General features: G+C 36.6%; 2 protein-coding genes and 1 pseudogene across 2 annotated transcripts; all 3 read left to right on the top strand.

The window, feature by feature from the left end:
- Positions 1 to 11,990: 11,990 nt before the first annotated feature.
- Positions 11,991 to 12,468, top strand: LOC145112433 (uncharacterized). Its single transcript, XM_079048599.1, has 2 exons — positions 11,991 to 12,303; positions 12,410 to 12,468. The coding sequence occupies exons 1-2, from the start codon at positions 11,991 to 11,993 to the stop codon at positions 12,466 to 12,468; spliced, it is 372 nt and encodes a 123-aa protein (XP_078904725.1).
- A 281-nt stretch (positions 12,469 to 12,749) lies between these two features.
- On the top strand, positions 12,750 to 13,998 carry LOC145104223 (putative calcium-binding protein CML16 pseudogene; annotated as a pseudogene).
- A 1,805-nt stretch (positions 13,999 to 15,803) lies between these two features.
- LOC145161471 (protein Dr1 homolog) lies at positions 15,804 to 17,788 on the top strand. The gene is made up of 6 exons (XM_079081029.1): positions 15,804 to 16,173; positions 16,414 to 16,476; positions 16,771 to 16,860; positions 16,957 to 17,051; positions 17,163 to 17,231; positions 17,308 to 17,788. Exons 2-6 carry the CDS (start codon positions 16,422 to 16,424, stop codon positions 17,515 to 17,517), a joined length of 519 nt encoding a protein of 172 aa, XP_078937155.1. The 5' UTR covers positions 15,804 to 16,173; positions 16,414 to 16,421; the 3' UTR covers positions 17,518 to 17,788.
- The last annotated feature ends 8,854 nt before the right edge of the window (positions 17,789 to 26,642 follow it).

The following is a 26,642-nucleotide window of genomic DNA, read 5'->3' on the forward strand; positions in this document are numbered from 1 at the left end:
GTTAGGAACTTGCGTGCCTTTATCTCATAAATTTTAGGAATAGAACTTTATCCCCATATACATATCCTTCCTCGACAAGCGGAATACGCACACACTTTTCAACACAAAGAATTTCGGCCTAATTGTTGGAAAGCCAAACCATATTGTCGACAATATTTCAATGATTAGATTCCAAAAGAAATTCAATGTTAAGGAAAAATGTGGTCATTCACTAGGATTCCACACACGTCAAACATTTTCCTACACCGAGACTAGATCTCCCACAACCGCATTATTGTCTAACGTCGAAATCAACGGACTCTGCGGTACATCAAAACGAGTATAAAAGAAAACAATTACACCAAAAGGTATATGATAAATGCCATTCTATGCATATTTTAGGGTAGTTTTTATTAGCATTTAGCATCATACTTTACACATTTGCATGTCATTAGTTTAAATAATGTTCAACTCATATCTTTGGTTTTCATTCTCGCATTGGTCATGTTTTTTTTGTTGTTTTCAGATAATTCGAGTGGAGTAGTACTTTGGGAGCAACTTTGGATGCGTTTAATGGAGCATTAGAGTCAAATGGAGATTGGATCTTATGAATGATTATGAGGAATGCTTGGAAGTTGTTTTGGTCAAGAAAAATTTGATCGAATTGATCTTACAAATATAGATTGCTATATTCTAAAGCCTAAAGGATTTTGTTGGTAGCTTTGACCCCCCGTCAGTATTTTGACCATATCTCATGTCTAGTAACTCCGATTGACAAGATTCCAAATTTTCCGATACTAGACAAAATTCCGGACAACTTTCGTGTTTGTGAAAAAATCAGAATACACAAAACTTCGATCGAATTTTTCCTTCAAATTAGATCGAATAAACACTTTGCAGTTCAGTCTGAAAATCAAAAAAATGCAAAATTCGATCATGTGCCCCAAAAATCCGATCGAATTTTTGGTTTTCTTGCTCCTGAAGACTCTGTCTCGTATATATAGGACGCCTCTCTGATCATATTTAAGGTTGGACGATTCCTGAAGCTCCAGATGATGAAAAAGATGATTTTTGAGGCAATTTCTTTCTGAGTTTAGTGATTTATGAAGATCTGAAGACTGTGGATCGTGTTCTACGTTTAGTTTAGTAAGATTCAGTAGTTTAATGTTTCTCTGTACTAGTTTTTATCAGATTTTAGCCATGTATGGCTAAAACCCTAGTTTCCAGTTCTGCATTAGACTAGTACTTTTCATGTGATCAGACCGAGTTCTACAGCCCTCGCAAAACAGATCAACAATTTTGTCCAGATTTCTAATTTTGACAAACATCACGAAATACTTCAAGGATGAAGACAAGGACTAGAAAAATAGAGATGTATGGTACAAAATTCATTTATACCGTTGGAAATGTGATGAATTAATAGGAGAAGAAGCAAGGAAGAAGTCTTGATCTCTACAAGGAATTATCTCCACTCGAAAGCACCAAAATCACCACTCCAACTTCTTGGATCTTAACCAAATCTTCAAGTATGGAAACCACACTTAAGAACTCACTTCAAAGACATTAGGAGGCTTCTACTTAGGTTTTGATGGCTGCAAAATGATATGATTCCCAGATTTTAGGGTTTAGCCCCCTTAAATACTTGATAACTTTCATTCTAGGCCCTTAAAATGTGAGAAAATGACCCCATGACCCATATATATATATATATATATATATATATATATATATATATATAAGTATCATTTTCTTACACATTTTGCCCCTAAACTTCCATGGCTAAGTTACAAACACTCATAACCCTAATAAAATGACATTCTAAGTTTCTTTTATTGACATATTAACCCCTCTACAACATATATACATTTTAATGAACTATTTTCCTTTTAATTATTGATTAATCATCTTATATATATATATATATATATATATATATATATATATATATATTAAATTATAATATTTTTATTTAATTTATTTCATTTTAACATCATAAAACTAAAATAATTCGCATGAATAATTATTCGAGTAACGGAAGAGCTAGCGTTGTTAACGGAAGGATTTTATGGTCGTTATATTTTATAACCTAAAACCCTTAGTTTGACCAAAAGTCAAACTGGTTAAAAAGTCAATTTCCAACCAAAGTCGACCGCCAACAAAAGTCAAGATTCATCACGTCGTGAACACTAGATGGTAATTTAGTCGATAAATCCCCTAACATCACGTCGTGACCTTAGGTCAATCGTGCCTCAAAACCCGATTTAACAACCCTCCTCATTATGGACTTAATCCTTCAAGTCCAAAACCCCAAATCTCATTTCCGACCCAAATAAGTGGCTTAATGGATAAAGTTTCCAACTTTATCAATTTTCAAGTATAAATCTTTCCAAAACTCTAACCCTAACTTGAGGATGGCCAAAACTCATATATGGATTAAAGAGAATGCATGCAAACATATTTTTCCAATTAACCAATAAGTCCAAGAGTGATCAAATCCAAGCATAAAGTTCTGGAGTTCTCCAAACTCTAAGAACTCAAAAGAAACGGACCAAAAAGGACCAAAATGACATAAATAATGAACTAATAAACCAAAGATTAAGATAGAGGCTTTAAACTTACAATAGTCCATAAATATAAATGCAAGGCTGGATCAAGGCTTGAAACAAAGCTTCTTAACACCACAATGGACTTCCTTCATCTTCAAGTTTCACAAAACACAAATGAAACCTCAAGAACACAAGGGGGAGAGGCTAGGGTAACAAGGGAAAGCTCATTATCGATAGAGGCTAGTAAAATGACAAAACCTAGGCGTTAGTGTCCTTAAATGGGGACCAAATCCCGTGATCTAGGTTTGGCCCATCAAACCCATCATGTTGTGAGGATCATTAAGGGTTGCACCACTACCTTCAATCCTCGCGCTGCTACATAGCAAAACCCCAAAACTTAATCAACTTGAAAATTAAAGGATTGAAAGTACTAACTAGGGATGTCAACACTGATACAGAAAAATAAGCATAAACTAGTCATTACAGGACTTACAACCATTTATTATACTAATCACCTTAAACTCCTCAAATATATCAACAAATTTCAAATCATTATCCTTGTGCCTTTTTATCGTTACCTATGATACAAAGAAACTGAGTGGGCCAGACTTGGGAATCTGGTGAGTACATAGGGTTTTCAACCCATAATAATATAATTAAGTCGTTTTAAATATATTTCACACCAAACAGATAACCCGATTACCCATTCCCATTATTCTCACTCCTTGATCCTAAAATGATGATCTCAAGGGACTTATCCTAAAGGATCATTGTAAGCAACGAGTAGACAATACTCCTTCGAGGATTCCTCGACAATATAAGTCAATAAAGGCAGACATGGGGGATAAAGTACTTTAATGAACACACAAACTATACTCCCGGATAGTATGATTCATTAACACCTACATATTGCGAGTCTGCCAATGTTCCACAAAGCTGTCTAGAATAGTCAGTGGTTGTCATATATACTCTGCTAGACGAATAGTCTTAGTAGTACAATAATACAATGTTGGTCATAGCCTCTCACCGTTATTTTATATTTCACACCCTTTTACGACCTAATATAATTTAAATATGGTAGTAAAATAAATCATTTATTCCAACATTTCAAGCAATCAAGCAAAACTATGTCATGCTACTTTATCTAACACATTTATACAAATAAATAGCGTATATAACAGTTAAGCATTTAAATACTTTTGTATTTATGTGTAATATGAAAGTAACTATGCAATCACTTGTTAAAGGTAGATGATTAAGTCAACGCTGCGCCTAACACCTTAGCTTTTCCTTACAAAAGTCCTATATGTAAATATCACTAAGTCCTAGTTTTTGTTTTTATATTTTTCGAAACTATAATAACAATATTTTAGATTCCTCAACAATCCTAGAAAAATACGTCAACCTCTAGCTGATAAGGAATGATAATGTAATATCATATCGGAGGTAGGATCCGTTTGGTATACAAAATATACTATTTGGAAAATCCACTTTAAACACCTCACTAAATCTAGCCTAGACATAACTCCTGTAAGTAGATTAATCAGTATTCTGACTGAAATTACTGATAAATCTTATTTATAGATTCATAATAGTGACTATGCATATAAATATGAGTTACACTTAAAGCGTAGGAAGTGCAGCTTAACTTACAGAGTTTTCTGAAAAAAGTTCGAAAAGTTGCGGCCAGAACTCCAATACCAAACACTTGTATTTGATGGGGTCTCTGATGACTCAGATCCTCGCTAAAGTGTTCCAAAAACTTAGAAATATTAGATAGAGGTAGGAGAAAGGATAGGGAATTCAATTTGACTTACAAACAAAGAGTGTTATTAAGATTTTTCTTCTAAAATTGTTGAATTGACTTCTATAACAATTCGATTTGACTTATAACTAGAAATTGCCCCCTCCCTACTTTGCGGAGGATGCATACGAAGTTTTTCTTACTATGTTATAGTCACACATCGTCAAACATCTTAATCATGGCGGTCTTAATAGACCCAAATACTTTCATAATCACATCCCTAACATCTATGGTAACCTAGGTGGTGATCATCTCATGAATCTCATCATCAGACAGACGTGGCCTCTCCGGACCGCCAACTCCTAATCCATAACCCCTAGTGATCGGGATACTGAAAAGCAAACCAAAATAAATCAGAAAAGCCACAATTCACACTATTACATCATTACAGAATTACTAAGCCTCAGAGTTCGTGACTTCCTTGATACGCGTAAGGGTCTCGTGCTTCCAGTAGTACGAGCCCATACTACCTTCCATACCTACCTGTATTTATCTCAAGGGGTCGTCATGGACCACTCGGCCACAAGGCTCAACATCTGGGATATACATACATCCTATACATACTCTCTTAAGAGTGGCTAATCCTTCCTCATGCTGGCTTACTACAAACCATACTCACTCATGTAACTTCCGCTAACCCTATTGTCGTTCATGCATGCTAATCATACATAACATTGGATTCGACAGACAGTCGAATATTTGATCCTACCCTAATCCCGCAACCAGACAAGGAACAGGAAATAAGGCTAAATCAAACGTTCTCAGGCAATAAATTTTTAGTTATGTACAACTATGATGCACACACTAAGCAACTACAATAATAATGTCAGTTCCATCTAGCATAACAAGAAAATATCCTAGGCTATCAAGCATCAAATCAGGCAATTCTATCATGCAAAACCTGAAAGTCCCTAGCCTATAAACTAGCATGCAATTCTATCATATCATCAATTCATAGAACAAGTGTGGGTATCTTACAGAACACTTTCCTTGGCTCCTGCTGATTGTATACATTGCATCCTTTCTATCGGTCTTTTTAGAGTTAATTTTTGAAAAAATATTTTGCAGATCCTTAGTTTGAGTCTGGCATCCCACAAGTGTTCATCCAATTCTCTCAACCCAGAGCTCTGCTACCAACTTGTAACATCCCAAAAATCATAGTAAACATTTTCATTTTAAAACCCTTTAATAATCCATAAAACATACAAAAACATTGTTTTCAAGAGCATAATCAGAATCAGAGTATCCCAAAATCATCAATCAACAACATATTCAAGGATGATGTGCACAATCACGCCTTCACCTTGCCTCGATCATCTGATGTACCTGAAACCATGAAATCAAACTATAAGCCAAATCTTAGTGAGTTTCCCCTGAAATACCATACACAACCAAACAGATAACAACATGCATAAACGAGCCTTCAGCCTAACTGGACCCCCTCGCAAGGCCTACAGCCTATCTGGACCGCTCTGCGGGCCTACAACCTGATTGGACCGCCTCACAAGGCCTAAATTTATCCAGATCGCCCCGGGTATCTTGGCCTTTGGCACAAAGCAGTATCGCCTCAACCCAATCCATCATAATATGTCGACATATACACGTAATCAAATAACAATTATAACCAACAAAACAGGTAATCATATAGATTTACCGACTATCCAGTCTTTACAACATACCACATTCTATATATCAAGATACATACATAGTCTAGAGGTCCGGTATTGGTGCCTTCAACCCCCGAGTACAGTAAGGAAGAACTCACCTTAATCAGCTGTCAAAGAAAACACAAACTAGAGATGCTGACACCCGAACTCCTCACGCTATCAATTCACCAAAAAACCTTAAATGAAAATCGAGATAAAAACCTCAAACCGACAAGCCCTTAGATTAAGACTAACTCCTCTAGGGGCAAAATACCATTTTCCCCTTCTGAAGGCCTACCCTAATAGTTGACCAAAATTTAACGGGTCATAAAGTCAACGGTCAGACTTCTATTGACCTACGCGTTGCGTACTCCAGCTGTAACGCCTGGTTCCTGGTACGTATTTTAATTCTTAAAATGTTCATTTTATAAGATCTACTCGGCGAGTTGGTATCCTTAACTCGTCGAGTAGGTGTCAGCTTGGTCGCGGGATTTAAATGGTCTACTCGTCGAGTCAATGCCTGGACTCGGCAAGTAGGCCCGTCAGGAGGAAACCCTAATCTGTGGGGTTTGCACCTTATTTGAGCAACATAACATGCCTCCACCCCAACCTCCATCACCTCCACATCCCACTCTCGAAACCCTAAGCAACTATTGAGTGTTATTAAGCTTTTCTTGCCTTTTGTGTGATTTGAGGATAGAAGGAGGAAGGAAAGGCTAGAAGATCCAAGGAGAAGGCAGAAGATCTGATGTTTGTGTTGCATTTCAGAACTCTTAAAGGTATAAAGCTTGTACCTTGGTTTCTTTCCACATTAGATCCTCATTTAAGTTGTTTATGGTCTTTTTGGGGCCATTTCTAAGGTCATTTCCAAGGTCATTTCCGAGTGGAGAGCTTTTGGGGACATAAGGACTTTAGATCTAGGCACTCTTGAGCTCCAGAAGCTCAAAGTTGCCACCTTTATTCAGCCATGTCCCTATTCCATGCATTAGGTTCTCATGTTTAGCTTGGTTTGGTGTTCTAGCTTTATAACATCATGCATGCACGTAAAGTTAGCAACTCTACGCGAAAGGTTAGCCTAAGGTATCCAGATCTATGAGTTGAAAGCACTGAAATGGATTAAAATCGACTGAATGGAAATGTCACAAGGAGGACTCGGCGAGTTTTTCTTCGAACTCGACGAGTCGGGTCGTGAACCTTAACTCTTTTTATGGTTATGAGCGAAACCACTGAGTCAAGGAGATGACTCAGTGAGTTGGACAAGATTAGGACTCAGAAGTTGAAGAACTCGACGAGTCCAAGGAGAGACTCGACGAGTAGGAGTCGATATGTCCTGATGTTATGTCAGGAAGAACTCAACGAGTCTGTTAAGGGACTTGACGAGTGGACTTAGTTGACCAGGGGTCTGATTTGGTCACGAACTCGCCGAGTTGGGAGAGGACTCGACGAGTAGGGTTGACTGGGATTTGACTTTGACTTTGACCTTGACCAGGGGTAAAAAGGTCATTTTACCCTAAGAAAGGATTAGCAGATTCTGATTAAGTGTTATATTGGAATTGATAGTCGGGGAGTCGCCGGTGCAGCAGAAAGGGATCTCTCACTAGGGTTTAAGCAGTCAGTATTGAAGGTGAGTTTCCTTCAGTAGGAACGGGTCTACGGCACCAAGGCCGGCCCATATAAGTGATATATAGTAGTTTAGAATGGGCAGGGCCTGACGCTTATATTATTACTTGAGTATAGGTATGTGATTGATGGATAGATGTACTTGTTGTCTGTGTGATACTCGTATACATGTTAGTAGTGGAGTGTGGGCGGGGCCCAAATCTCCTAGACAACGGAGTGTGGGCGGGGCCCGAATCTCCTAGACAGCGGAGTGTGGGCGGGGCCCGAATCTCCATGAGAGTGGACGGGGCCCGAATCTCCTAGATAGCGGGGTGTGGGCGGGGCCCGAATCTCCTAGACATCGGAGTGTGGGCGGGGCCCGAATCTCCATGAGAGTGAGCGGGGCTCGTATCTCCTAGTTGCATGTTATTTGTAGGGTATGTGGTAGTTTGGGGAACTCACTAAGCTTCGTGCTTACAGTTTTCAATTTTGGTTTCAAGTACTCCCACTAGCAAGGGGAAGGGCTCGGGATGATCGTATGGCACATACCACAGTTTCAGCCTGGGATGTTTAGACTCTGATATTTTCTCATATGATTTTGATACAATATTTTGACACGATGTTTGAGATACATTATTTATGGTTTTCTCTATAATGATGGATGACTTATGGTTTTATTATAAATGATTTTAAAAAGAAATTTTTGGCCTGTATTTTTGGGATGTTTCACCAGCTCTACACATGTCGTAGAGCCTTATCCTGAAAACAAGAGTCCACCAGGCTACGCGGGGCGTATCCTAGATTACGCACTACGTAAATGCCGCAAATCTAAAACTCACATTAAGCACATATTTCCTTAAGACCTTTCACTCAATACCCAGATCTAACCCTAATGAACGTTCTAAATCATAAATATCCAACTTTATGCCTTTGCATGGCTAAAGAGAGTTCAAATCCAAAACCCTAACTTATTACACAATCTCAAGCTCCATATCTCATGCATGGGTGGAAGGAAGGGACCAAGATTGCATTTTTACGATTCCATGTACACAAAAGCGTCTAAAAGGGCTACTCATAAGGAGTGGAGTATATCATACCAAATTAGACCAAGAATACGAGACTAAAAGGACATAAACATAAGGAATAACAAGATCTAACAAAACATTCATCAAGTTTTGAACTTTATACCTCTTGGAGAATGTTTATGAGATGCAAGTTCCAGATCCACAAGGCTTGAAGCTTCCCAAGTGCTTTTTAATGGAATCCTTCCTTCAAATATGAACACAAAACACTCAAAAAGCTCAAAACTCACAAATGGAGATTAAGGTTTACAAGGGGGTCATTTGGGAGGATGGAAGTTGATGATGGAAGGGTCTCAAGAGAGTTAGAGCCCTTAATAGGGCTCAAAACACTGAAATTAGGGTTTGGGCTCTAGGCCAGTACGCGTTGCGTACACATACCTACCCCCAACGTAGGTCATTAAAACCCTGACTCCAAGTTATCCTTCTATGCAGCGCATAGAAGGTTATCTACGTCATGTGCAGATCAAAATTCAACACTTATACTTAACAAATAGAGAAAGGAATTTACCTGCAAGGACCGGGTGTTACAAAACAATGATCACATTCTTTTATTTATGAGTTATATTTATGTGACTAAATGATATCACATCTCACGGTTGAACATAATAAATGTCACTAAAGGGTAACAAATAACCAAATCAATTAGAAAAAATGTGTTGCTATACATACTATTTACCGATGGTTTTAACAATTATGTATTACGAAAAGCAAATAATGGTCGTATTTTTTTTATGTGTGTTGTTTATGTGCCTAAATGATGGCATATGCCCAGCTTTAACATTAATAAATGTCACTAAAGGGTAACAATGAGTCACATTAATTAGAAACAATGTGTTGCTATCAGTGGCGGAGGGCTTAAGGGGCCAGGGGAGGCAATGGCCCCCCTGCTTTTGAGCCTAGTAACCATAACTTATCACTATGTAGCAAATTTTTCTAGAATTAGCTCTATCAATCGATCAATTATAATGGCAAAGTACTCGTTTCATCTAAAAAAGAATGTATTTAAAAAATATATATATGTGTAATTTTAGCCCAAGAAATTCATGGGGTAAAAAATGGCAAACGAATCCGATGGATTCGTTCAATCCTAGAATATAGCAGTCGAAATTCCACAAATTCCAAAAATAAAGAAGGTGCGTCATGAAATAGTAGAAATTATACAACAGAAATAAAAAAGTTTAGATATAAATTCCACTACCACACCGGAGTAAAACGTGAAATCGAATCGATAAAATCGTAAAATAGGAGATATTGAGAAGATTGAAGAAGCATCGGACACCGGAGAACTACGCTGGCTCTCCACTCATCGCCGTTCCATTACCCGTCGATCTATTGTCAACCGTAATGGTTATATTTCTTTAGACCTCACTTTACTCATTACGGTTAATTCTCTTTCTCTCAGCCTGCCATCGCCTGGATTATGTTATTGTCCAATATTTTAGTTTTCTCCGCCGTCCACCTCCTAAATTGTTGAAGTGTGTGTTGTATGCTTTTAACCTAATTGTTTTATCTAAATTATTTTGGTATCTTATATTATTTTATGTTAATTTTAATGTTATTAGTTTTTATTTTCATAATACACGTCAATTATGGTGATATTTAAATACATCGTAGTTTTTTTAATTATTTTAAAGTAATTTTTATATATAAAAGTATTTGTTAATATAAAACTCCTCATGGCTTGTAAACAAAAACATAGATAACGTTCGGCCCCCCTAGTTTTAAGTCTTGTGTTCCACCCCTGGTTGCTATAAATACTATTCAACGATGGTTTTAACTATTATGTATCACTAATACCAAACAATGGTCATATTTTTTCTTTATGGCTTTTCTTTATTTGACTAAACGGTCTCATTTGTCATGCTTTGACATAAATTAATGTAACTAAAAGGTAATCAATATTCACCACAAATATAAATTAACCATGACTAAAAAGAATTGTCTTACTTTAAATTATTTTTATATGCGACTAAAATGTATGTTATAGTCATACTTAAAAAATTTATGTGTCACAAAATAATAACAAACGCCATTCTTATAACACATTCATGTTGCCATACGGTCACCTAACGTCACTTAAATAACGGAAAATTGTGCCTAAAAAGTATTTACGGTCACATATTCGATAAAATCATTGATTAAATCCAACAAAATAACCACACTTTTTTATGCTACATCACACTTTTAAATGTTGAATTTTAATGTGACCATAAGATGTCTATGATGTCAGAACATGCGGTCACACTTTCGATGAAAAAAAAGTGTGATTATAGGGATATGGTCACATTTTTAAGGCTCGAAAAAGTATGGTTGTATGTTATTTTTCTTATAGTGTTATAATCATAATAAGTGTCCTTTGAATTGGTTAAGAAAAAAACGTGGTTGGACATAAAGTTGATTTATAAGTAATGGTAGTGTTTAAAGTATTTAAGAAGACAGTTGAAAGTGGGAAATGCAACAAATTGTATTTAACAAGACTTTTTGGAGGAATTGTTTGGTCACGGTGAAAGTAATGACTCCTTTGCTAATTAAGGTTTTTGTGGTTATACAATTTAGATGAAAAAGCTACATTGGTTATGAGGGAATGCATCGGGCATGGTAAGGGGTCAAAAAATTGTTTAAGAAAAAAAAATTATACAATCCTTATACTAATTAACATAATTGATTGTGGTTGAGATATGATGAACATAAAAAGTATTAATCGTGCCACTTTTTGGGTAAATCCAAATTTTTAATCAGAATTTTTGTTCCAAGAGAAAGATGTTTGACGAGTGTGGTTGTTTCTCATTACTCCTACATATAACATTTAACTTGAATACATCAATATTCAATATATTATTATGAAATATTTTTTTTATCACCATTTCTTTTGTATATAAGTGGTAGTTATATACGTTGAAATCTTTCTTATTTTATATTGTTCTTTTGAAAAACAATTTTAAAATCCACACATATCTTATATATATATAAAAAAAAAAGTCGGAATGTATATTTTCCATATTAGAATTGTGTATTCTGATAATATCTTATATAACAATTTCAATCAAGTATAGTTTACGAAGTTATTGTGCATTAAGAAATCTTAGCTAGGAAGTAGGAAGTTAAAAAAGGTTGTTCTTCCCTCTTAGAAAGCAAAAGAATCCATGTTAAATAAGCCTTAACTTTACCCACACTTTTGCCTTTCCATGTAATTCACTTTGAGTTGCATCTTCAAAAAAGCCAAAAGCATATTCGAAAGCATCACCGTCTTGTACATTACTCACAAACACATGTACATGTCATCCATTATATATACAAAACAAACATAACTGCCAAGCTTAGTGTCAATCCAACAATGGCTACTTCCCTATCAACTTTATTGCCAGAAAGCCAGCAGCCTCAAGAGCAAGAACCCATAGCACAAGGAGACGTTCATTCGTCATCAGGATCCATCGGGCCATTCTTTGCAGTCATGTCGGTGTTGATGGTGCTTACCATTCTTTCGTGTGTCTTCGGAAGGATTTATGGCAGACAGGCAGCGGAGGCACCCTTGGATAAGGTTATAAAGAGTAGAAATTGTTTCGGGTGGTTAAAAGGCAGATTTTCGCAGTGTATGGTGGGTTGTGGTGGTGCCGGTGGTGGTCATGTGATTACACTCGCAGGAAAAGGTGAGTCGCTTAAGGCGGAAGAGGGTGTCGTATGACCCTGCATATTGCATATTTAGAAGATCTGGGTCATTTGATTATTGATACTCGTTTTCTTTTGGTTATATAGCAGCATTTTCCTTGCAATTTGTATTGGATGCTAATATATGTACTTTCTCATTCAGATAAAAACTCAAACATAAGGTATACATGGACTCAAATATTCAGATGTAGGGATACAATAAGTAATTGAAGGTACGTATAGAATTAGTCTTCGTATTATTTAATTTGAAGTAATTGAAGACACTCTCTTGGTGCATGTTAAAAGGTAAAAACCTAATATACTATTTATCATAGCCTTAAAGGAAAAAAAAAAGGAGAGATAATCACTTAAATATCTATTATATTATAGCCGTTTAAATTAGAGAAAAAAAATTGGCAATCAGTTCTAAAAACAGGTTAAAATTTCAGTTTTTTTTTTTTTTTTTTTTTTAATTTTTTTTTTTTATTAATAATTTACCCAAAATAATTTTATTTTAATACGAAGTCGCAAAGAGAAAAGTTAAAGTCTTAAAGAAATGCTTCCTTGACCCATCTTAAGCATAGAATTAGCACCGAAATACAAATACTTATTGATGCCCGGGTTTTATTGACGCCATAATTATTTTTAAAATTTAAGCGACCTGATCGAGTATATATGTATGTATTATATCAAAACATATACAAATAATTTTGCAAAAGCTCGTATAACCAAATAGTTGACATTTCATATAATCAATGACCCCCTTTTCTGTTCTCTTTACATTTTATTTGTTGTTGTTATGAACACGAAAGAGGCTTCCATGGCTTCCGAAGGTACATGTATGCATTCCTCCTATCTTATTCCCTAAACCACCCTCCCTATCATTCCTCGCCGCCGTTGAACAAAAAACAGGCAATCAAAACAACCATAATCCATTGATTGTCGCAATATATATATGAGATCAAGATCAGGCGGCCGGCCACCACCACCACCACCACCATGTCGACCACATTGATACCGGTTGACCAACTCAAACAACTCCGGGACATATTTAACCGGTTCGACATGGACGCTGATGGATCCCTAACCCACCTAGAGCTAGCCGCCCTCCTCCGTTCTCTAGGCCTCAAACCCTCCGGCGATCAGATTGATATGCTCTTCAACAACATGGATTCCAATGGCAACGGTGCTGTTGAATTCGAGGAAATGGTGCGCGCCATGTTACCAGACATGACGACGGAGCAGTACATCTTCAATCAAACACAACTTGTCAAGGTCTTCCATTCGTTTGATAGAGACAGGAATGGGGTTATCACGAGGGCTGAGCTCGCCAAGGCCATGGCAAAAATGGGTCAGCCATTGACGTATAAAGAGCTCACAGAGATGATCGAAGAGGCTGATACAGATGGCGATGGTGTCATTAGTTTTAGTGAATTCGCAAGAGTGATGGCTAAATCTGCAGCCGAATCGTTTGGATTCCCCGTTCCATTGCCTTGATCTTTAGGGTAAACTCGTGATTTTGTATTCCCCTGTAGATTTTTTCTATCTAAATTTGAATGTAATTGCTTTGCATATGAAGAACCTTAAAACCAACAGAGAGTTAGACGAAATCCAATAGTTTTAGGACCGAAGGAAAAGAAACATCAGAGAATAGAGAATAGTTTGTTATTCTGTTGGATACTTTTAATTTGTGTGTATATATATGTTCTGGATACTTATTTATCATGACCTAACTTGATGCAAAGAGTCTTCATTGAGCAGAGGAGTCGGGTTTCAATTTCAAATACATGTGATTTTAATTTCAAAAAAATACAGTTTCTTTTGTAGTCTATCGTCACATCCGGCTCGTTAAAACATCAACCCACTCCAAGATGACATTAATGGTATGTATTCTACCCGCTCGAAACACATACACACATACCAAGCACAATGGCTAAGGTTTGGTAGACCACCTCTATTGATCAATGGATCATTACACCTACGAAAATGTTATCACTGAATGAAAATAATGATTTAACACCAAAACTCAAACCAGATTTTGTATCCACATAATTCCCGTATTTAACACCTAAAGCCACCAATCAAGATGTTAATTAAAAACATTAAAAAAAAAAACTATTCTACTATGGGTCCTATTAGAGCATCCGGTATACAAACTAAGGATGTATCCGTGGTCTACATGACAACGGACAACGACCACGGACACCATCATGGTGTCTCATTTTAACTTGTGGTCATTTTCCAATGTGGTGTAAACAACCATGGACCACAACAAATAAAAAAAGTTTTCCTCTTTGACTCACTTCTTTAGCCATTGTAATGGTTAATTTAGGTTTTTTCTTTATTTAATTTTTACCTATATAAATACCACTACAAACCATCTTATTTTCCATACAATTTTTCTCACATTTTACTCATATTCACATATTTGTATTGTTAAATATCAAAAACCATGGCTCCCACAATGATGAATTGGTCGGAAAATGAAGAAGAGAAGTTAGCACTAGCATGAATGTCGTTTTCTGAAGAACGAGATAGTCAAATCTCTAGAGATTTTTAGAGAAAAGTTCGAAGCATTTTCTATGGTTTAATAGGTTGTACTAGTCGAAATCCCGACGAAATATGTTCGAAGTGGTGCCATATGAGGGTAAAATGTTGTCAATCCAATGAAATTTACAACATAGTAAACAATCAACACAAAGACGATATCGATGTGGTTAGTGTGGTCATGCATCAATATGAAAACACAACCCATAGACCTTTTTCACATCTCAAAGCTTAGCTAAAGTTGTAGTAATTTTCGATTGGTTTTTAATTGTCGATTGCAGTGATAAAGAATAGCAATTACAAACTTTCTTCCGGTTGGTAAATAACTGTATTGATTTTTAAATAAAATTAGTGATTGCTAGATGAAATATAAATGAAATGACATCATGATTATTGGTAAAATATTCGAAGTCTAGAAGTCGACTCCTCGAGTCCTATGTAAAAACAATTTGGTCTTTGGCCTTTGCCCTTTAGACTTTCATTTGGAATTAAAACTAAACTTTATGCAATATAAAATATAAATGTATAATTCTAGAATTTATACAAGGCGGGTTATAAACGGATCGACTCAGTGATGATCCATACATGACTATTTTAATAAAAGGGTAAGCAGATACGGGTTGTTAACGGGTAAACGAATCAAAAACTATGTTTCAAACTCATATAAATATTAAGAGTTTGGATTAGATCATGGTCAAAATCCGCTCAATGATTATAAAAAAAAGTTTTACATGTTTGTGTGCTGGACATATTCATATCAATCTTGATCAATCATTGACTCTAATTTCTTGTTCTAAAACATCAAAATTTAAATGTATGGAATTTGAATTTTGATAATAAGCGGAACTGGAGCTCTAATTAGCCCAATTAGTTTTGGTGAAGCCCAAGACCATTACCAAAGAGATCCGATCCGAGTCATGGGTGGCTGTGGCTCCTGTTTCCTGTGATTGGAAGAAAGCCGAAGGATCCACTCGATTCGCTCCTTTTGTCGCTCCCACCGTTTCATCAGACACTCCCCTTCGTATTCCTAACACCTAAAACTATAAAACGCAGCCTCATGAATCTCATCGCCTACCAACCCCACTCTCACCCCTTCTCGCGTGCCATCCACGCGAACCTAATCGCACCGGCCCCTACCTGGTCAACACACCACGCTCCCCAACGCGCGTGGCCGATCTTAGTCGCCTGCGAACTTCCCCCTCTATATCGATAACCATCGTGCTTCATCGTTTCCACCTCCGATCCTTCTTATTCCGATTCGCATACAACTGATTTGGTTCTGTCCGGTACAGGTCGTTCTCTTGATGCGCGATTTGATCTTCTCGGTGAGTTTGAAATCTGTTGTTTATAAGTTTTTTAGATCTGTAGTTTTGATTAGTGCTCTGTAGATTTGTTTTCAGTGAAATCTTATGTAGATCCGTGACTCTGAGCTCTTTTTTTTGGTTTAATTTCTAGACTAAAAAAAGATATATTTAGTAGATCTGTAATTTTAATGTTCCAGAGATGTGATTATGTTGCGTTTCGATTTAGATCTGATGATTAAAAGTTTCTTTTGTTTCTCGTAGAGTGAAAAATGGAACCTATAGATATCGTCGGCAAGACGAAAGAGGATGCTTCGCTCCCAAAAGGTTTGTTTCATCAGTTTTGACTATTTCGTTGTTCGTTGATTTTGATTTTCATGTTGAATTTTGTAGTTTCTTTTGTTATCTTTTCATTTTGTGTACGTCGATCTGTAGGTTGATTTTCCAAGTGCCTGATTTTTCAATTTACTCATGTTATTTTTTTTATTCTGACTATCAAAAATTGATTTTATTTATCGTATGTTCTAATCTCTTTTAGAAAGCAAACGAATCCAGATTTGCTTGTTTGTATTTGTCTTGTAGAAGCCCTTAATATGCTAACACAAATTCTTCTCATTGCAGCTACCATGACCAAGATTATCAAAGAAATGTTACCTCCAGATGTACGTGTTGCAAGAGATACTCAAGATCTATTAATCGAGTGTTGTGTTGGTGAGATAGATAATTATTTCATCATACTTTTCTATCCCTCTGTTAAAAATAAACAACCTGATTTGATTATAAATTCCATTGTTGCTCCATTTGCAGAATTCATAAATCTAATTTCATCAGAATCAAACGAAGTCTGTGGCAGAGAAGACAGAAGAACAATTGCACCAGAACATGTACTCAAAGCATTAGAGGTTTGTTACTTATGTACGTAACTTTAACAACTTACAAAGTTACAACCTTGCCTCCATATCACTTTTTCCCATGTATTCATGAACTTAACAAAAGTAAAAAAACTTTTTCAGGTTCTTGGTTTTGGAGAATACATAGAAGAAGTATACGCTGCATATGAACAACACAAACTTGAAACCATGGTACTTTTTCATCTTTTTTATACCAATGATAACTCATACTGATATTGATACCGATGGTGATGGGAATGATACACAGGATACAGTGAGAGGTGTAAAGTGCACAAATGGGGCAGAGATGACAGAAGAAGAAGCATTGGCAGAGCAACAAAGGATGTTTGCAGAGGCACGTGCTAGAATGAATGGTGGTGTTGCAGTAGGAGGTGTAGTTGCTAAACAACCGGAAGTGGGAGTGGAAGTGGAAGTGGAAGTGGAAGTGGAACCTAATTTGGAAGCAGCAGACTCTTAGAAGATGATGAAGAAGAAGTTATGTTTAGTATAAAAATAGGCATGACCACCGATTTCGTTTTAGGTTGTTATTAGTTATTACCATTCAGTGTCATGTACAAAATCCGCTTGCTTTAGTTGTTTTGTGTACTTTTTAATTTGTGTATATGTTTGGTGTAGTAGTTTGGAAGATTTTAGTTGGTAGCTGTTACATGGTAACATTTTAGATTTTTCTGATTTTTAGAAATGTTATAATGGAAATGAAATAGATGGATGGATGGTTAGTTGGTTTACTTGGTTGATGATAGTGCTGCTTAGTTTCATCATTTAGAATGATTTGGTTTATATTTATTTAGTCATTTTATGAGTATTTCAGAAGTGTTTGACAAAAATAGCTTTCATATCAACAACATACCTGCGAATCCTTTCTTATCTAAAATGAGAATCTGTATACGGGACAAACAAGGGAAGAATGAGTGAAAGAATAAATCAAAATACAATTATATAAGTAATTGGCAGCCTGGCAGGTATCAAAAATAAAAACCAAAAGGACAAAAAAACATACAAAAGTTACTCATATACATAAATAATGCCAACATGAACTTAATTAATTAAAATGGATGATAGGGATGCCATTAATTAACTTATCATCCAATCCTACTTACTTAGAATTTGAAAGAAAAAAAAAACACAAATGGAAGATGAGGTTTGGCAGCATTCCAATTTCCAATGATGATGTCTTTCTTTAAACTTCACTTCAAACTTTTAACAAACATGAAACATGTATGTATGAATTGGTGGGGTTTACTTGAAATAACATAGAGATTGTCAACAAATTGACGCGAAAGTTTGGCTGAATCTTTATTATTATTATTATTATTAATTAGGGAGAAAATTTGTGAAATGACCAAAAAAATGGGAGTGTTTGAAAAAAATGACCAAGAAAACGGATGTTTCAGAAAATGACAACGAGTTCCACACAGAGCGTCTCTGCAGAGAGGGTCTCTGCAGAGAGGGTCTCTGCGGAACTCCTTCAGCTGTAAGGAATTGAAAAAGCTCTAAGCAAGTGACGTGGCAGGATTAAATCTGTAAAAACACAAAGAAAACTTAACAAAATTGAAAGGGTGCTGCAAAAAAATTATGTTTGAAATCGAAAAAATTGTGTTTGAACTTACCAAAATCGAATAAATTGTGTTTGAAATCGTATGAAAAAAATTGTATTTGAAATTAAAAAAACTTACCAAAATCGTTTTTTGTCATGGTTATGCGAATAAAAATTCCTCAGAGACATTTGTTTGAAGAACAATTCCTCAAAGGGTCCATCTGAGAAATTGTTCTTCAAACACATGCCTCTGAGGAATTGTTCTTCGCATAACCATAAGCAAAAATCGATTTTGGTAAGTGTTTTCTTGTTTATTTAACGAGGTTTCATCATTTCTCACATACCATTGATTATAACAAATTAAACAAGAAAACTACGTTTATAAGACAATTTTTTCAATTTTGTTAAGTTTTTTTTGTGTGTTTTTACGAATTTACTCCTGTTACATCATTTCCTCAGAGCTTTTTCGATTCCTCAGAGCTGAAGGAGTTCTGTAGAGACCCTCTCTGCGGAACTCGTGGTCATTTTCTAAAACTTTCATTTTCTTGGTCATTTTTTTCAAACACTCCCACTTTTTTGGTCATTTCACAAATTTTCCCTTAATTAGGGATGTGCACAGTGCGGTTTTGAGTTAAAACTGCAAATTGCACCGTATATGCTGTTTGAGAATTTTAGAAATCGTGAACTGCATCACATGAGCTTTAAACAACATTATGTCGTGTGTTTCGGTTCTAAACTCACTTTATCCGGTTCCAACCTACCCACATAGATGTTTCTGAGGTTTTCCGGTTCTACACCCACTTTACCCGGTACCGTATCCGAAACCGAACCGGATGCGGTTCCTATATACAGGTCCGGTTTTCGGTTTTACAAAATCCCGTTAACCGGTTCTGGGTTTTCCGGGTCCGGGTCCATCCGGTCCAGGTTTGGACCCACTTTTATCCCTACAACTTAACAATAAATTGACGTCCGGAAAAAGAAGAAACAAGTAGATACCAAAATTAAAAAATAAAAATAAAAAACTCTAATTTTTTATGTAAAAAAATGTAACTAAGACCGAAAAATTAGTAGAAAAAAAATATGTGTCCGGGAAGCGTAACTTGCAACTTTGACCGGTGACGATTCTTGTATCGGCCTGTCAAGACTCAAAATTGTCAAGAACATGATCTTACTCAAGATCTATTTATGTTTTGTAAGATCGTGATCGTAAGATCCTACCAAAATGAACTAATAATCAAATTTACTTGTAAGGTATTGGGTATGCAATATACATTATAGCTTGATGTTGATTAAGGCGTCTATACGGAGTTAACTTTTACTTTTCAAACATGAACCATAATTTTTGTTTTTTCAAACCCTAAAAATTAGGAAGAAAACATCTTAATTGCAAAAAAGAAACAAGATAATTATGATCATATAACACTAAAGTCATAACATCACAAAAGGAATATCATGAGTGTGACCTGCTTAATTCGAAATGAATCGATGAAATTCTTTGAGGCTTCTTGAAACTTGCGATGCTCGATTTCAATTTGATAAACGAATTTTTGAAGCTCGACTATATAATAAAACACTCGAGAGGTGGGATTGGATCGTATTAAGATCTTAATATCCTAGTCGGGATCTTAAGATCTCACTATAGATCTTGTTTCAGATAGATCCTACTGAGACCAGGATTGTTTTTGACTTGTAGGATCTTAAAATCGTAAGATCTTAAGATCAAAATCGAGATCTTAACTCAAGACCATTTGACAAGTCTCGACTTGTCTAACTGTGACATCCCCTAATTTCTCGGCCAGAAAAGACCGATTTAATTTATGTTTTTTTAAAATAAAATCAGAGAAATCTTTTCAAAAGATGTTGCGGAATAGGTCCCCAAAATAAAACATGATACAAGTTTATCAAAACCCTTCTTTAAGAAGGTATATATTTTCCATATATATCAAAACCTCGGGATGTCATGTTCCGATACAGATCAAAAGCATAAACAAGACATTATAAGCCTCTCAACAGTTATTTACAACTACTGGCCTATAATCCAAAAATCTCTCATCGTCCTCCGACTATGCTCGGGGTCCACTACCTGTAATCATAAAAAGTTGAGTGGGTCAGGCTTGGGAGCCTGGTGAGCATATAGGGTTTTCAACCCACAATAATAATAAAAAGTTGAGTGGGTCGGCTTCTTCTTTCGCAGCTTCGAGTGTCATCTGAAAGGCTCTCGCCTTCGGCTTTGGTGGCAGATTGGGTTTCGCTGCGTCCTTCTTCTTCGGGCAATCCCTCAAAATATGCCCTTCTTCATGGCACCCATGACAGACGCTATTAGTGAAGGTGCAATTATTGGCATAATGCCCTGGCTTTCCACACTTGTAACAAGTGAGTTCCACGCTGCACTTCCCAGCATGTTTCTTCTTGCACCTGTCACACCATTTGGCTTCGGTTCCTCCTCCGAATTTTCTCGAACCAGACTTCGAGAACTTGTTCTTTTTATTGGAACCTGAAGTTCCTTCAAACTTTCTCTTTTCGCCAACTTCAACCTTGCTGGCGGCTCTCCCCTTTATCATATCTTCAACAGACTTGGCAGCCCAGATAGCTGCCTCCAAAGTAAGTGCTTGACGTACTGGCACCGCATACTCCCATGGAAGTCCCTTTGCGTACCTGTCAATTTTTGCCAACTCATATGGGACAATACGCAAAGCAAACTCCATTTTGTCCGTGAAGTTATTCGTATACTCGTCAACGGTCATACTCTCCTTCTTCAACGTTAGAAATTGGTTTTCTAACTCAAGTACGTTTTGGGCCTAGCAGTACTTGCGCTTAAAGTGCACCAAGAACTCTGCCCAATTCATTTGCAGTGGCTCATTAGGGCTTAGGGTTTTCCCCAATGTGTTCCACCAACGAGCAGCACTACCCCTGAACTGACGCACTGCAAAGGTGGTTTGTAACTTGCCTTGGCAATCACAAGTCATGAAAGCCAACTCCATTTCCGAGATCCAATCCATTACTCCGACAGGATCTTCTTTTCCAGTGAAGGTCGATGGCTTGCAAGTCATAAAGTCCTTATACTTGCACCCATTTCTCTCCACTCTACCCTCGTGGTTATTTCTCCCAACCACAAGCGGTTCACTATGACCAACCGATCTGCTATTGTTCCCTTCTTCAGATCGATCGTCATTCAATTCACGTCGTTCAACAGGAACTGAAGGTTCATCCCTGTTGTTCAACAATATTTTGCCTCAACTCCTCCCTTTGTTCAACCATCATGGTCTGAATCATAGTTCGTACTCCAGCCATGGTGATGGGTTCGGGTGCAGCTCCTACTATCGGCAGCTGTTCCACCACTTGGGGTTGAGGTTGTTGGTTTCTGTTTTCATTTCCCGCTCCACTTCGAGTTCTTGCCATTAAAATCTATATACCGCATAAGGCGAATTTAGGTCTTTATCCTTGTTAGACATGTCAATTCCCTTATCACTCCGAAACGTTTACATGTTAGTTCTAATCTCGTAATCATACGCTTAGAATCCTACACACATAAGGTTTCCAGATCCGATCGGCAACAGACCATAGATCCGAACAAATAATGGCATATATGGCAACATATAACATTTAGCACATAAAGGCATTTTAGGCATCTTTCCTAAAATAAACTAGTGCTCGTGTCTAAAATATGGTAGACACTAATCTCACAATCATCACTTAGCATTCTAAGTTTAAGTCTAGAAATCCTACAATTTCTTAGTTCGCTTAAACTAATGCTCTGATACCAACTGGGACATCCCCTAATTTCTCGGCCAGAAAAGACCGATTTAATTTATGTTTTTTTAAAATAAAATCAGAGAAATCTTTTCAAAAGATGTTGCGGAATAGGTCCCCAAAATAAAACATGATAAAAGTTTATCAAAACCCTTCTTTAAGAAGGTATATATTTTCCATATATATCAAAACCTCGGGATGTCATGTTCCGATACATATCAAAAGCATAAACAAGACATTATAAGCCTCTCAACAGTTATTTACAACTACTGGCCTATAATCCAAAAATCTCTCATCGTCCTCTGACTATGCTCGGGGTCCACTACCTGTAATCATAAAAAGCTGAGTGGGTCAGGCTTGGGAGCCTGGTGAGCATATATGGTTTTCAACCCACAATAATAATAACTTATTAAGTTCACCAATCAATAATAACCCTGATTACCCATTCCCGTTGTCCTCACTTTACGTCCCTAAACACCTAACACAAGGGACTTAGCCTAAGGAATATCATCGGGTTGGACACTACTGCTAAGGGGACTCCTCAGCTATACATGTCCTAAAGGCAACCATGAGGGGGATTGGAGTACACCAATGAACATTTAGTTCATCAACACCTACAAGTTGCGAACCTGCTAGTGTGCCACTGGACTGTCTAGAAAAGTCCGTGGTCGTCATCTATACTCCGTTAGACGACTTCGCCAAGAACAACAACAACAACACCAACATCGAGGCCTCTCACCATTTTAACACACACCGACTATTTCGTCTACCCATGTTCTACCCAACATATTTGTAGATAAAATACATATACAGTTTAAAACTTGTATAAAACATCTATTCAACAGTCACCTCAAATAAACAATTAACATATTTACACATAGCACGTATTTTAAGCTAAATACTTCATATCTATCTGTAAAGTGAAAGTAACTACACACTCACATGATTTGATGATAATCGGGCAGCAATTCGTTTCCTAAAACGATCGTTTCTAATAAAACTGGGAGTTTTATTGAGAAACCGGGCTCTGCAAAGGTCGGGCTTCGAAACCGAAAAGATAAATTTTCCGGGCTTCACGGGCACTTCGTTGCGTATTCCGGGGGTTATAATCGATACCGGGGCTTTAGGGGATGTTAAAATGAAGAAAATATGGAAAGAGGGGCTAGAAGTGGCAATTTCTTAAAAAATTCCGAGAAGGCTCGCCGCCTTCTATTTATAGGGAGGAGCTTCTGATCGGACGGCTGAGAAGCCTCCAGGTGGCGAAGATCCGAGGCTCGCAGGGGAGGGCTCGCACGAGGGCTGCGCGTGCGAAGTGGCTGCTGGCAGCTCCTGATTGGATCGAGGCCTAGGTCCGAAGTAGGGGGAGTCCGTGGCTTCATGCGAGGGCTCGGTCACGTGAAAGAGGGTACGTGTCGCCTTCTTAGTGGACCACTTCCGATCAGCTCCTGAGATCGGATGACCCAGCAGCTCAGACACGTGGCTCGCATGACTCACCAATTTCGGACACGTGGTACGTTCTAAGCGAAGGCGACGTGGCCGAAGCCACCTATGCGAAATTTCTCGGTTTTCGCGCCAAAACTTCTAAAATCCATAACTTTCGCATACGAGCTCCGGTTTTGACGTTCTTTATATGCACGCGTAGGTAAAATTACGCTCTACAACTTTCGTTTAGACTTCGTCAGCTAATTTTGACTTTAATTTTTAAATTATTATTTTTAACAGACCGGGACAGGAAATCCGTTAAAAATTCATAACTTCTTCATCCGACGTCCGTTTTCGTCAGACTTTTTACCGTTGTGCTACTAATGACGAGACCTTCGATTATTGTTTTGGTCGTGTCGGCTAAAAATCACTCGATCTAAAATTCGAGTTTTTAGCTGTCTACTGCTAAACTGAAACTTCGAAAAATCATAACTTCCTCATACGAAGTCAGATTTGGGCGTTCTTTTTATACCTACTCTCGGTTTAACGAACACTACGAGTTTCGTTTAGATCACTAAGGCTAAAAAGTAGTTTATCAAAAACTCACTTTTTACGACATTCAGCACCGAACCGGTTTTGTCGTGAAACTTCAACATGTCATAACTTCTTCGTTATAACTCGGATTTCGGCATTCTTTATATATCCGTAATCCTTGTCACGACCACTACAACTTTCTTAATAGATATCGGCTTTATCTAATATTTATTTTCGACGCTCATTTTTATTCTTAATTAATTAATTCCTAGTAATTAAGCATAAAACATATAGAATTCACATAATTCCTTTTTCATTTCTTCAAAATGAGTTACAAAGGTTAACCTAGACTATCATATCAAGATTAATGTCTAGGCTAGAAACACGAGTGTTACACTAACTGACCAATCCACCCCATAAGTCTGATGATTTACCCGTTTTGTCCATTTTAGTTATAATTTGATTTGCTCCGGGTCAAAGATGTTGCATATGTATTCATCAATTATTTCGGATCTGGTTTTTTGAGTAGCCCTAAGATCATATTATAAAAAATGTGAAAAATATGAAAACTCATGAGGGTTACATTTCCACATTGACGAACTTTAGAGACTATAATTGATTTTGGCACCATCATCTTCAACTTTTTTACGTTCATTATCCTTATCGTAACGAAATACGTATAATAGATGGACTGATGGAGAATTTGCCACAAAGTAGAATGGTCGTATATATCTTCCACCTCATTGTCCAGGGTCGGTCCAAACATATATTGGGCCTAAGGAGAGACAATAAAAAGGGCCCCCAAGTTATAATTATAGTGAAGATTCTAAAATACATACACCATGAAATTAATATGACGACTAATTCCTTTTAATTACTAAATATTGTTGTATAATATTTAAAATCAAACTTTGTTGACCAGACATTTGAAATTGGAATATATGTGGACTGACATTTTAATTTGAAGGAGATAATGCTTATATCTTACCTTATGCCACAAAAATAATATAACAACACACAACCAGTTCATTATAAAGAATCTAACATAATCTTTTGACATATTAATTAAGCATTCAAACAAGAACCCTAAAATGTTGTAATTTACTAATTTAACAACTCATTACAATCAAAATAATACAACCTTATCATCTCCCCTTTTAATGCCTTCCAGCTTCTAAATTAACCTTGGTAACATGGAAAAAGTGGTAGGAGTTAACCATTTCCTCCAATAGAAGCTCAGTTTCTCTACATTTATTTTTCTTCAAAACCTCTTGAACTATAACATTATATGTCACACTATTTGGCAAATAACCATTCTCTTTTATCTTCATAAACATTTGTTTCCTTCAACAAATAACCCATTTTGACAATGAACATGTATCATCATCCTATAACGCCTAATACATGGTTTCAAACCTTTCAAAGAGATTTCATCAAACAAATTCATCGCCAAATCCATCTTCCCACATTTACTACAACCATTAATCAAAATATTATACAATCCAACATATTTCATCAATTGACACCTTCATCATCATATAACTTCTAATGGCTTCAAATAAGTCCTAAATGGCGTTAAGCAATTAGAATTTTGAGTCTTTGATCAGAAATTCAGATTCTATAAAGAAAAACAAAAAAAGTCAAAACAAAAAAGAACAAAAATAAAAATCAAACATTTTCTCCTAATTGATTTAGAAATCGTATTCATATGTTCCTGATTCCAATTTCCAAGAGACCAGAGCGGGAAATAGAAAAAGGCAAGACAAGATTGCAGAACTGAAAGGTGAGATTCTTGTGATTGTAAGGCGAGATTGAATCTACAAGGAAAGGAAGGAAAGATTGTAAGGCGAGATTGTAAGGAAAGATTGTAAGGCTGGTGGGTGTGGTGTCATATTTGTCACGGTTCACGTAGACGCCACATCACACTTGCCACATTCTTAGCAAAACTAGCTATTTGGTAGGCGCGGTGTGCCACATGTAGATCGGGACTCTATCTTTATTCTCGTCCGATTAATCAGTTCTTCAAAAGATCTATCAGATTATGGACATGTTATTTTTTTTAATATACAAAATAAATAATTTAAATGTAACATTTTTTTAAAAAAACTTAAAATTCATTAAACTTAAAATAAAAATACAACACACAAAAAAAAAACCATATAAATTCAAATTACAAACCGAGAAATTTAAAAAAACATAGAAATGTAAAAAAAAAAAGACAATAAAATTAAAAAACACAAACTAGATGTTATATTTTTTTGCAAACTCCTCTTTGGCTTTTAAAGCCATTTCTCGTTCACGTCCGGATAGCTCGGTTGTGGGTCTCGTTAAAATGGAAA

The sequence above is a fragment of the Lactuca virosa genome, chromosome 1 (assembly GCF_052849685.1).
Source record: "Lactuca virosa cultivar CGN04683 chromosome 1, Lactuca_virosa_CGN04683_v6, whole genome shotgun sequence".
NCBI classification, from domain to species: domain Eukaryota; kingdom Viridiplantae; phylum Streptophyta; class Magnoliopsida; order Asterales; family Asteraceae; genus Lactuca; species Lactuca virosa.